The sequence below is a fragment of the Peromyscus californicus genome, unplaced genomic scaffold (assembly GCF_007827085.1).
Source record: "Peromyscus californicus insignis strain IS unplaced genomic scaffold, ASM782708v3 Scaffold_16__1_contigs__length_79575227, whole genome shotgun sequence".
Taxonomy (NCBI): Eukaryota; Metazoa; Chordata; class Mammalia; order Rodentia; family Cricetidae; genus Peromyscus; species Peromyscus californicus.
In genome coordinates, this window is record NW_026294458.1 from 21,012,131 (window position 1) to 21,024,449 (window position 12,319).

At 35.3% G+C, this 12,319-nt stretch overlaps 1 protein-coding gene across 2 annotated transcripts in view; it reads left to right on the plus strand.

The window, feature by feature from the left end:
* The window catches only part of Iqcb1 (IQ motif containing B1), a 47,126-nt gene that overhangs the window by 25,150 nt on the left and 9,657 nt on the right, over positions 1–12,319 (plus strand). For both annotated transcript variants that reach the window (XM_052740620.1, XM_052740621.1), the window contains exons 10-12: positions 803–912; positions 4,154–4,296; positions 6,613–6,761. In XM_052740620.1, coding sequence (XP_052596580.1) covers positions 803–912; positions 4,154–4,296; positions 6,613–6,761 — 402 coding nt within the window. The remainder of the gene's footprint in view (positions 1–802; positions 913–4,153; positions 4,297–6,612; positions 6,762–12,319) is intronic.

Consider the following 12,319-nt stretch of genomic DNA (forward strand, 5'->3'; position numbering starts at 1 on the left):
TTTGATAACTGTATTGAACCTCAGTTCTCCTTAAATAAGCCTCACTTTCCTTCTCTTAATCCTTTAAAACAAAGCATTATCCCTAGATGATAGAAATCTTTTAAGATTTTCATTGTATTGTTTGATTGAGTCTACCCATAAACACAATTTGTCTCCCTTTTATATCTATTTATAGATTTGAGCAGGTTAATTTTTTTCAGAATTTCTCATGAAATCCCCATTTGGATGGGTCACAAATGCCTGCACCTCCAATTTCAGGGGGATCTGAAGCCTCTGGCCTCAGCAGGTATGCACATACCCACAAACACACATACACATAATTAAAAATAATAAAAATAAATCTTTTAAAAATACTAAATAAAAACATTAACAAGTTAGCTCCCTGGGCAGGGTGACACACACATTTATTCCCAGTTTATCAGAGGCTAGGGCAGAAGGATCATAATTTTAATTCACTATGGGCTATCTTAACAAGATTTAGTTTCAAAAAACCACAAGTAACCAAACAAAAGACATTAGCTCAAAATAGATTATGAAAGATTAGGCAGGACTTGAAATCCTTGAAAAGGAAGTGAGATCAGAGAGAGAATTTGTAGCTAACTAGACAAGTTATTACTCTAGTTTAACATAATGTATCTGGACAGCCAGGTATAGTATAATTGGGCATTCTGGTCCTGATGAACTTGTTTCCTATTTAGAGGTGAGGATTAACACTTACCCTGGCCTGGTATTTTAAGATATTAAACTTCTCAAAAAGGCTTTCTAGAGATGTATCAAAATTATTTCTGGTGTATAATTTCAGAAACTACATAAAGCAACTTGCTTGATTCAAGCCTATTGGAAAGGTTTCCAGACCAGAAAGAGATTAAAGAAGCTTCCGTCTGCTGTGATTGCTTTGCAGAGGAGTTTCAGGTAGAAAAACCAAACCAAACAATTTTGATTGAAATGATTGATAATCTGGCTTTGCATGTAAATTTGTAATTACTCATGCTCCCCCCCCCCAAAAAAAAAGAAAGAGAGAAAAAGAAAAGAAACAATGTTAGGAGAATGTTACCAAAGCACAGATGAATGGAAATCGAGAGGTTTTATTAGCTTTGGGGTTTTTTTCTCCTCTTTTTCTTACTTTCCTGATGTGTTTTGTTTTATTCTTGTCTTTATTCTGTTCCATAGTGTTACTGGGTACCAATGCTCAAGTAACCAGGTACCCTTTCAGAACAAAGGGTATAATATGACAAATCTGATGGAATCCGATACTCAGTCCTGTCCACTTCCTGTCTAGGTTTGTGGGCCAATCCTGAAGAGGGAGTCAGTGATATTTATATTATTAAATTCTCAAAACCAATGGTTCTTATAAGTGCTCATATGTAATTATGATAATATGTGTGACTATTTAAAGATTAAAGATGTTAACCAACTTTTCCTGAGTAAATATGGCATGGCTAGAGTGATCCTTTAGATATGACAGAACTATTGATCTCTACTTCAGTTGTACTTTGAAAAATGAAATACTAAAGATATGAGTCACTTTCTGATTCAACTAACCTAGCCAAATTCTTACAGGTTACAGAAAGAACTACAGCAAAAAGTAAATGAAAAAAAATCTAACATTGATTATAAAGTAGAGCCATCTCGAGGTGATTTTCTTTTCATCCATCATTACTTAAAGCCAAATTTAACTCACTAAAATGAAACTGACAATTTACAGAAATAAACTTTAAAAACTGAAACCAATCTTTTAATAACTGCAGCTGCATTTCTGTTATAAAAACATTTAAAAATAGCTCTATGCTCAAAATACTACATTGTCACACAATCACTCTGGATGTGTTACTTAGTGAATAGCCTATGAAAATTTTCTTTCAGAGAAATTTAAAGACAAGTTGTAAATACTATTGGGCATGAGTATTGTTAGCAAAGAAAGCATTATGCTTCAAGTATAAACATGCATCAAGTATATATATATATTATATATATATATATACACACACACACTAAATATATATACAAAATACATATGTAAATCATGTATAAAATACATATGTAAACAACATATGTAAAACACACATATACATATGTATGAAAGTATTCCAAAATTACTGTACTTATATGAAAGTATTCCAGAATTGTGTGTGTGTGTGTGTGACTCTCAGCGCTGTAACAAGTAAATGAATGTATGACTAAAGGTGTACCTCACAAGGTTGAAACAGAAGTTTGAGATGATAGAAAAGGTTTTAGTATATGGCACTTAAAAATGACAGGATGAAGAAAAATATTTTTCCTGCCCTTAAAATTTATAGTTCCAGACAGATAACATTAAATAATGGCACTCATGAGAAGCAGTGCTATCATTATCTGATAGCATTGCTTTTTTTCACCTACAGCTGTTTAAGAAATAAAGAAAAATAAAACCGAACAACTTAAAAAAGCATTTCTGTGGCCATAAGAATTTGAGAAATACTGAATACTTCCTAAATGACCATGTCTGGTTTTCTAAAATGTTTGAATGTTTTTGATAATCCCTTCTGTAAGTGAACTCAGTAGTTATTGCTTAGGGATCCTACCTTCCATCATCCTCAGCCATCTATCCCTTTACATTTAAAGATACCCCAAGACAATGGATTCAGATCTTTAAGGTTTGGCCCCATAGTTGCCAAAGTTACTTGTTTACTTTTTCTTTCAAGATTAAAATCTTTATTTAAAAATATCTCCGAAGCCGGGCGGTGGTGGCGCACGCCTTTAATCCCAGCACTCGGGAGGCAGAGCCAGGCGGATCTCTGTGAGTTCGAGGCCAGCCTGGTCTCCAAAGCGAGTTCCAGGAAAGGCGCAAAGCTACACAGAGAAACCCTGTCTCGAAAAAAAAAAAAAAAAAAAAAAATATCTCCGAAGACTAGGGTTTAGCTTAATGCTAGAATGCACAGTTAGCATGCAATCTACTTCACTACACTGAAACAACAAGTACCTCAGGATTATGAGTTTGTCCATGTAGAAGTGTATATATGGGGTCTAATTAAGATTCTGTCATTTTAAATTTTTTAAGTTAGCATAAAAGTAGAGTTTCTTTATAGCATTTTCACACATACATGCTGTTACACTTTGTTTTAACTCACTCCTTCATTGCACTTGCCTCCACCTCTGGCTGGTTCTCTCTCCTACCCTGAATAGACTCTTTTTTTTCACCTCTCCCCTCTCATGATCCTCTTTCTAGTTTCATTAAACATACACAATATGGACAAAATTTAATACGGATTTTGCATATTTGTCAGTCTGGCTTACTTAATGATTTCCAGTTCCCTTCATTTTATGCAGATATCATGGATTCATTTTTCTTATGGCTGAATAAAACGATTATATATATGAGTGTTTTACTTACATATAGGTCTATGTACCACATGCATTCCTGGTGCCTACAGGGGCGGGAAGAGGACATTGGATCTCCTGGACCTGAAGTTGTATACAGTTGTGAGCCACCACATGGGTGCTAGAAATCCAACCTGGGACTTCTGGAAGAACAGCTAGTGATTTTAACTGTGGAAACCATCTCTCCAGCCCCCATAAACCTAAAACAAAACAAAAAAGAAAGAATAAAATAAACCTAAAAAGTTAAAAATTAGACATAATTGTACCATGCAGTGAAAATCACTATTGAAATTTTAGCGTTTTTAAATAATTTATATTTCTATGTAAATAAATACAATTTTCTAGCACAATTTGTATTCTTGATTTTATTTTCACCTGACAGTACATGTCACTAAAAAGTTTTTGCAAATTTTCTACTTTCAAAATTAGTAAAATCCTGTCTGTTAAATGACTCACTATTATTTATTCAGTCCACTATTGTGGGATACTTTGCAACTTGTTACCACTGTAATACTATGTTACAACATCCTTGAACATAAGTCTTCACATATTTGATTATTTCAGTAAGAAAATGATTAAAATGGAATTGGTTGGTCTACATTTTTGAGTCTTTTTCTATGTATTTAAATATTTCTCTAGACTTTTGATGATCTAAATATCTCTAGAGATAGGAGTTACCTTCCAAAACATTTTTGTCTCTATTTATTTGATTATTCATGAAATCAAGAATTTCATGTATTTACTGGACATAGTTTATAAAATTGTATGTAAGGAACTTACCCTTTTTCTTTCACAGATCTAAACGAACAAAGACATTGTTGGAGCTAAATAGGCAAAAGGAAGAAGAAGACCTCAGATTAAGATTGCAGCTTCAAAGACAGAGAGCCATGAGGCTTTCCCGAGAGTCACGCTTGAATATGCTTGAAATAGTTCACCCAGGTGAGTACTGGTATCAACTTCATAAATGTTAGAATATCTTCAACCAAGGTTTCTGGCAACCTGGTAATTTCTTTTCTTTTTTGTATTTGGAACTCTGCCTTTCCCTTCCCCATCACTAGAGAAATCATATTAAAGCTCTGGATTTTAAAAGTTACAGCTTTTCTTATTCATACCTGTTAATTTTAAGGGTTTTTTTGTTTGTTTGTTTGTTTTGTTTTGTTTTACTTTCAGATACATGTGTTAAACATGAAAGTTAATACTTAAAGATAGTCACCATTGACATAAAAATATTCTTAAAAGAAATTTAAATATTTGCACAGTCTGAACTTTATTCATTCTCTAGTATAAAATTTGTGACATCTTCTCACCACTTGTGACAGACTAAGTTGGATTAACAAGAGTATGCTGTGGTGTGTGTGTGTGTGTGTGTGTGTGTGTGTGTGTGTGTGTGTATTTATGTGTACATGTTTATCTGTGTGCATGTGTAAGTGGGTGCACGTGTATATGGCCAACATCAGGCGTCCTTTCTCTATCCCTCTCCACCTTAGTTTTTGAGACAGGGTCTCTCACTTGACCCTGTAGCTCAGTAATTGGCTAGGCTAGCTGGCCTACAAGCTGCCAGTATTTGTTTGTCTCTGTCCTGTCCTCCCCCAGTACTGGGGTTACAGCCATGTGCCACTGTGCCCAGATTTTACATAGGTACTAGGAGTCCAAGCTCAGTTTCTCATGCTTGCATAGTAAGCATTTTATCAACTGAGCCATCTCCCTAGAAGTTTTCGTTTGTTTTATTTTGTTGACAGGATCTCATATAGCCTGGTCTGGCTTCAATATGTAGCTAAAGATCATCTTGAATTTGTCATCCTCCCACCAATACCTCCCAAGTGCTTGGATTATAAGTGTGGGCCATCACTTCTGGTTTTATGGCATGCTGAGGATTGAACCCAGAACCTCATGCATGCTAGGCAAGTGCTTTTATCAACTCAGCTACATGCCTATCCCCTCACAGTTTTTTCATCATTCATTTACTTCCTTTTTTATTACTCATTCCCAAGAACCTTCACTAGCCCCCTCTCTTTTACTTTAAATATATTTTCCAAAATTTGTCCTTTCCCAGTTATTCTCATGTTACTCTGCCTGATATATCCTATCCATAACTACAATGACAGTTATCAGCAAAATGCTTAGTACTCTCATCCTTGGCTTCCTCTCCACCCTACTTTCTCTCTTAAGTTCCTAAGCAGCACTGCCCAATAAAACATTTTATGTTACCAGTGAATGTTCTGTTTTCACCAGTCAATACAGTAGCAATAGCTACAAGCAGCTATTGAATATTCAAAATGTACTGCTATAGTTGAGGACTTGAATGTTTCATTTTACTTTATTTAAACCTACTCAATAGCTACATGTATCTAATGGCTGCTTCTGTGACCAGCTGCCTGTTGGCTAGTTTTTTGTTTGCTCTCCACAAGTGTTCCCAAAACTAAAGTCAGATTTCATTCCCAGATTTCCTCTCCATTGATTCCCCAATTCAGGTAATGGCACCAAAAATCTGTTCAGTTTCCCATTCAGTATCCTTACTTTCTATTTGTCACCCCTCTACATCAGGTCAGTCATTAAATTCTCTGTTTTTTAATACTTTCTCTTTAAGATGCCTTCTTTGTATTAACCACCGGTACTGTGCTCTACAGAGCTTTTAATTCTGTCATTTAACTACTGTGAACCTTGAGTGTATGTTGACCAACTCCAAAAGTCAAAGGAACGTCATTGGTGTAACCAATCAGAGAGAAGTTTGGAAACACACAGAGTAGATTAAAGAGCACATAAACACATTTTTTTCCTTCTCCCCGGTCATACCAAATGCTTTCCTACGTGGACTCATGATTCTCTTGTTAGACTGTTCTGACTATTGGCCTTTCATCCCTTTTCTCATTACTCTGAGGCAAAAGTATTGAGTCCTTTTGGAAATAAACTGTGTATTCTAGAAAAACTTTAGTTTCTACAATCTTAGAACTATTATAAAATGCAAATTAGTGAACAGCACTGAAAAAAATTAAAAACTGTAAAATTGTCGGGTGGTGGTGGCACACATCCTTAATCCTAGCACTCGGGAGGCAGAGGTAGGTGAATCTCTTTGAGTTTGAGGCCAGGCTGGTCTACAGAATGAGTTCCAGGATAGTCATGGCTACACAGAGAAACCCTGTCTTGAAAAAGGAAAAAACAACACCCCATAAAATCGTTATGACTACTGCTGTCCTAATTTCAGTACTTGAGAAAACATAGTTGAATATGTTATAATAATGTCTGTCATCTCTTTAGGTCAAGTGGAGAAGTACAATAGGGAAATGGAAGAGAAATCAGCATTGACTATCCAGAAACATTGGAGAGGGTACAGGGAAAGGAAGAATTTCCGCCAACAGAGGCCATCTCTCACAGAGTATAAAGCAGCTGTTACACTTCAAAGAGCAGTGAGTCTGCTGCATTATACACAATTCTACATAAAGAGGCAAACAAGTGTTCAAAATTGACTTTGGTGTTTACCAAATATAAATCCATGATTAAGCCACTTAGCTTTTGGGAACTTAATTTCTTTCTTTATAAGAACTTAGGCTATAGCTCAGTGGTTGAATACTTTCTTAGCATGTGCAAGACCCTAGGCTCAATCCCTAGCAACATAAATTTAAAAATATATATATATAGTAATAACAACCTACTTGCCTCTGCAAAAGCTGGTGTAGACTTTAAGTCCTTCGCACTGTCTTAGAGTCTTGTTTGCAGTTTGCCAGATTGTAACCTTGTTATTGTTTATTTTTTTTCTCCTATTTGAACTGCAAGTTCCTCAAGAATAGTAAACCAAGCCTTCTGTATTGGTGTCAGCTCTCAATGAGCTTGATGTGAATGGATATTTATTCTGTCTTAAAAAAGAAATAAAAATTCTATTATCTACATCAGATGACATACATGAGGATTCTGAATTCTGTAAATTGCAAAGTCCTATGCAAATGTATCATATTTGATTCTTTTAAAATAGCCAACTTACATGGAAAGTATTAGCTATAATTAGAACATTATAACTCTTGAATTGTAGAATGGTATTCTTAAATGGTAATTTTCCTGGGGATTATGTATAGTAAATAATATCTTGGAAAAGCATAGCACAAGGCTTGTTTTCATTTAGTAACCTTTTCTCTCTTAAAACTTCTCTTATACATCATTAGGTTTCTATTAAGATTTTAAGTCTTAATGCATGTAGCTTAATCATCTTTTTTTGTAAATTTTGCTGTTCTCATTTCTTACTGTGATAAATTTTGAACGTACAATGTGAATTAACATTTATAAAGATGTTTTAACTTATTTTTTAAATACATGTGAGTATGTGTATATGTGGGGGGCGGGGAGGAATGTGTGCATTTGAGTTGTCAGTGCCTACTGGGGCCAGAGGTATCATTGTGCCTGGAGCTAGAGTTACAGGTAGTTGTGAGCCAACAGACATGGGTGTTGGGAACTAAACCTAGGGTTTTCTACAGGAGCAGTTTGTGCTCATAACTGCTGAGCTGTCTCCCCTATGAAGATACTTCTATACCAGTAGAATAAATACTAGGGGAATGTGAGGAGTGATCTGTCTCTCCTTCCTCTCTTATGCTATATATGTAACAAACAGTCCTGTATCATTCTAAATTATATACATACTCCTGATATTTACCCTGAGCTAGACAGTAACCTAAGGATAGCTCATTCATATCCAGGTTGGAGATGCTTCTTTTGAGAGAAATTTGCCTTCTTTGTGATACTTTTTATACTTCATAGCTGCCTCCTTTTTAAAGGTGGGCCCTTACAGAGTTGATGTACTAACTTGCTTGATTTAAATGAATCTACTGTTTTGTAAAAGGCTCTCTGAGATGTTCTAGTTCATGTACATTCATTCCCTAGAAAAGCAGTGATCCCTATGTCAAAGTTGTTTTGGTTTTCATACTTTCCACTAACACCCAAGGAAAAGATTAATTATATTTGCCTCATGCCTGCTCAATCTAAACAAAGGAAGAGAGACTATTGTTAAAATCAGAACAAAAAGAAAAAGAATGGACCAAAGCTAGCAAAATGGAAACAGAAATAAGATTACTTTCAAATACAAAAAAGAATGAAAACGAGAGAAGAAAAAGAAAAGTACTAGAGAAAATTAGAACAGAGCAGTGACCGTTAAAGGGCACTTTTTACCATATTTTTAAAGCATCGTTTTTTAAGAAATACTTTAGGTATGTCTTGGTTGTTCAGTGCAGCAGCCAGGTAAGCACATGTGGCTGTAGAATATTTACCATGTGCCTAGTCCAAGCTGAAATGCATTTGAGTATATATAACCACCAGGTTTTGAAAACTATTAATATTATAATATATATAAAATCTCATTAACACGTTCATAGTGCCTACATGTTGGAATGCTAATGTTATACATATAGTGTCTTAGTTATGGTTTCTACTGCTGTGATAAAACACCATGACCTAAAGCAACTTGGGAAGGAAAGGATTTATTTCATATTATACTTCCCAGGTAACATCACTGAGGGAGGGAAATCAGCAGGAACTCAGAGGCAGGAACTAGAACAGAGACTATAGAGGAATGCTGCTTACTGGCTTAATAGTTTGCTCACCTACTTTCTCTTAGCACCCACTAGTCAAGGAGTTGCACTACCCATATTGAGTTGGTCTCTCTCACGTCAGTTATCAATCAAGAAAATGCACCACAGGCTTTCACACAGACCAATCTGGTAGAAGCATTTTCTCAGTTGAGGTTCCTTCTTCCAAAATAACTCTTAGCTTGTGTCAAGTTGATAAGAAAAAAAAAAAAACTGGCCAGCACATATAGTTATGTTTTATATAACTCAGTAGATATAAAAACATATTTCATGTTTTACTAGTTTCAGTATAGCTACATGAAATTTAAAATAACTGGGATTTGTGGTTTGTGTTATATTGCTATTAGTATTATGATTTGTAAAAAAGAAAAGGGTAAGCCGGGCATGGTAGTATGGCCTCTAAAGATGTTGACCAGAGGATCCCATTATCGCTAAACTTGAAACCATCTGGATAACACAGCAAGTCTTCATTTCAGAGGAAGAGAGGGAAATTCATCAGTTTCATTGAAAGTAAATACAAAATAGTAAGGTTATCATTTAAATTTTCTTATCTCTTGGGAACAATTGGTTTTTCAGGTACTTGGCAAAAAGAAAAGAAAGAAAGAAAGAGAGGAGAGAGAGAGAGAGAGAGAGAGAGAGAGAGAGAGAGAGAGAGAGAGAGAGAGAGAGAAAGAAAGAAAGAAAAAAGAAAGAAAGAAAGAAAAGTCAAAATTGTTATCTATCTTCTGTTCCTTTCTTGCTTTGTATAGAATCTCTTAAGAGGTATACTCACTATGTATCCCAGGATGACCTTGAACTTAAATTCTCCTTTTTCACCCCTCACTGCTAATATAATAGTATACCATCACACTTAACTGAGGCATTTTTTTTAATTGCTAAAAGTAGAAAGAAAAAAATCCAAAATGAAATGTAGTAGCTCATATCTATAATTCAGGCACTCAAGAGATTGAATCAGGATCTCACATTCAAGGTTAACCTAGACGACATAGCAAGTACCAGACATTTCTGGGCTGTATATAGACAAGCCCCCACAATAAAGGAACACTGAAAACACTTCAATAATTAGACATCTTTATTCTCATAGACAAATTAAGAGTTCTTGGTAGCACTGCAGTGTTAGAATTAAATGTGAATTTAGCTGACTTTTCCTTTTGAATGTTTTTAGATGTTTCCTTGCTTTTTCACCTCTACCAAGAAGCAGCAGCAGCTCAGAAAGGAAGTAGTAATTGTTCTCTAGAACCGGAATGGTGACTTGATTATCAGAATATGAATACAGAATGTTATATACATGTCCATCACTAAAAGCCATTAAAAGAATTAGCAAAACAAACCATTGGCATTTTAAAAAGCCAAAAACAATCCCTGACAAACTAAAATGACAAATAAGAAAAACATGCAGGGAGTTTTTCTGAGAGAGGAATAGAAAAAAGTTCTCACTGGAATGTCTTAAGCCCGGGGTGGGACTAAAAGGAAGGTGGAAGAAAGATAGAAGGACAGGTAAGAAAGAATCTCCAGACAGAAAACTGAAAGGAAAAGAGTCTCTCTGCTTTGTGGGATTAAGCACCATACTAAAGATCAGTGTTAAGGGACATTTTAACATTTAAGACATCTACCCAACCACTTTGCTCCTCAGCTTTCAGGATTATAACTACAGATAAATAGCCTTTTAGTGCTCACCCTTAACAGCCAAAGGCAAGTATCATTGAATATGAGGACAATTGCTTGATAGAAATAGAGAACTTAATGCTCAGGGATGTCTTGTTTGTTTTTGCTCTTGTGGGGGGCCTGCCATCCAACTCTCAAATAAATCACTCACAGAGGCTTATTCTTAATTATGAATGCCCGGCCTTAGCTTAACTTGTTTTTGCCAGCTCTCCTTAATTTAAATAATCCCATCTATCTTTTGCCTCTGGGCTTTTCCTTTTCTATTCCTGTATACCTTTCTTGTTTCTTATTCTGTGCCTGGTTGTGTGGCTGGCTCCTGGAATCCTCCTCTTTCTCTGGCTACTTCTTTCTTCCTCCCAAATTTCCTATATATTCTCTCTGCCTGCCAGCCCTGCCTGTCCTTTCTCCTGCCTTGCTATTGGCCATTCACTTCTCTATTAGACCACCAGGTGTTTTACACAGGCACAGTAACACAGCTTCACAGAATTAAACAAATGCAACATGAACAAAAGTAACATACCTTAAAATAATATATTCTCCAACAGGGATGTACCTCAGAGATAGAGCTTCGCCTGACCAGCATATGTGAGGTCCTAGATTCAATCCCTGGTGTAGGAGGTGGGGCAACTAAAATATAGAGAGAGATGTTGCAGGAATTAGAAAACAAAATTGATTTTGATCTATCATTTCCTCAGATAAGAGAGTGCATGAAACAAATCAACATGATGGTTAAAAGGAATAACAAAAAAGAGAAGGGGAGGGCTAGGTGGAAGAGTTAAGAAAATCAATGGAAAACAGGACAAAAAGAAAATATTATCAATCTGGGAAATCAAATGTATGAACATTTGAAGTCAAGAACAGAAAAACACAGAATGGGGAATCAAATTAAGAATTTTCTAAAACTGATTGTCACAAATGTTACATTTAAAGCATAGATAAATGTCCAATACACTAAAAGAAACACATTTATTTCACATTTCTGTGAAATGCACTTGGAAAAAAGAACCCAGCGGCAGCATTGGAACTTAGGAAATCTTGAAGTAAAACTGGGACATATCTGAGAGAAATCATATCCAACTAAAATTAGGTGCTCACCAAAAAGGGAATTAAAAGTAAAGGAAGATAAAAGACACTTTGACATATCACAGAAGCTCTTAAGCCAGTGGGTAGATAGCCAGACTGCAGAAAGTATAAGGGAAAGATGAAAATGAGAAACCAAAGTAACTGTGACGGAGACCACAGGATGAGCTTTGTGCCAGGTAGAGAGAACAGGCAAGTCAGAAAGCCCCAGAAAATCAATTTGATAGAATATCTAATCTATTTTAATGTCTTGACTATTAGAGTGAAGTTATAGAACCTAATCAGAAATAAATATGTAGAAAATCAAGTACATAGAAAAAATAAGTGTTAATTTTAGAGAAAATATGCAAGAAAGGAAAAGTAATTATAATATGTTCTTCAACGAATAATAGCTTTACTTGCCATTATCGTGTATGTTTAATACCAGCACTCGGGAGACTGACACAGGAGAATTACAGGTTCAAGACTAGTATAGGCTATATAACCAAACTGCCTGCTACCAAAAAAAGTGGCTCACTTTTATTTAATAATCAGTATGTGTATATTGTTTTAACTGAAGTTATGACATAATTATATTAGATATATAGGATAAAATGTACATGCAATAAGAAGGAGTTAAATCCTTATTTCTGTTCAAGAAAATCAATAGT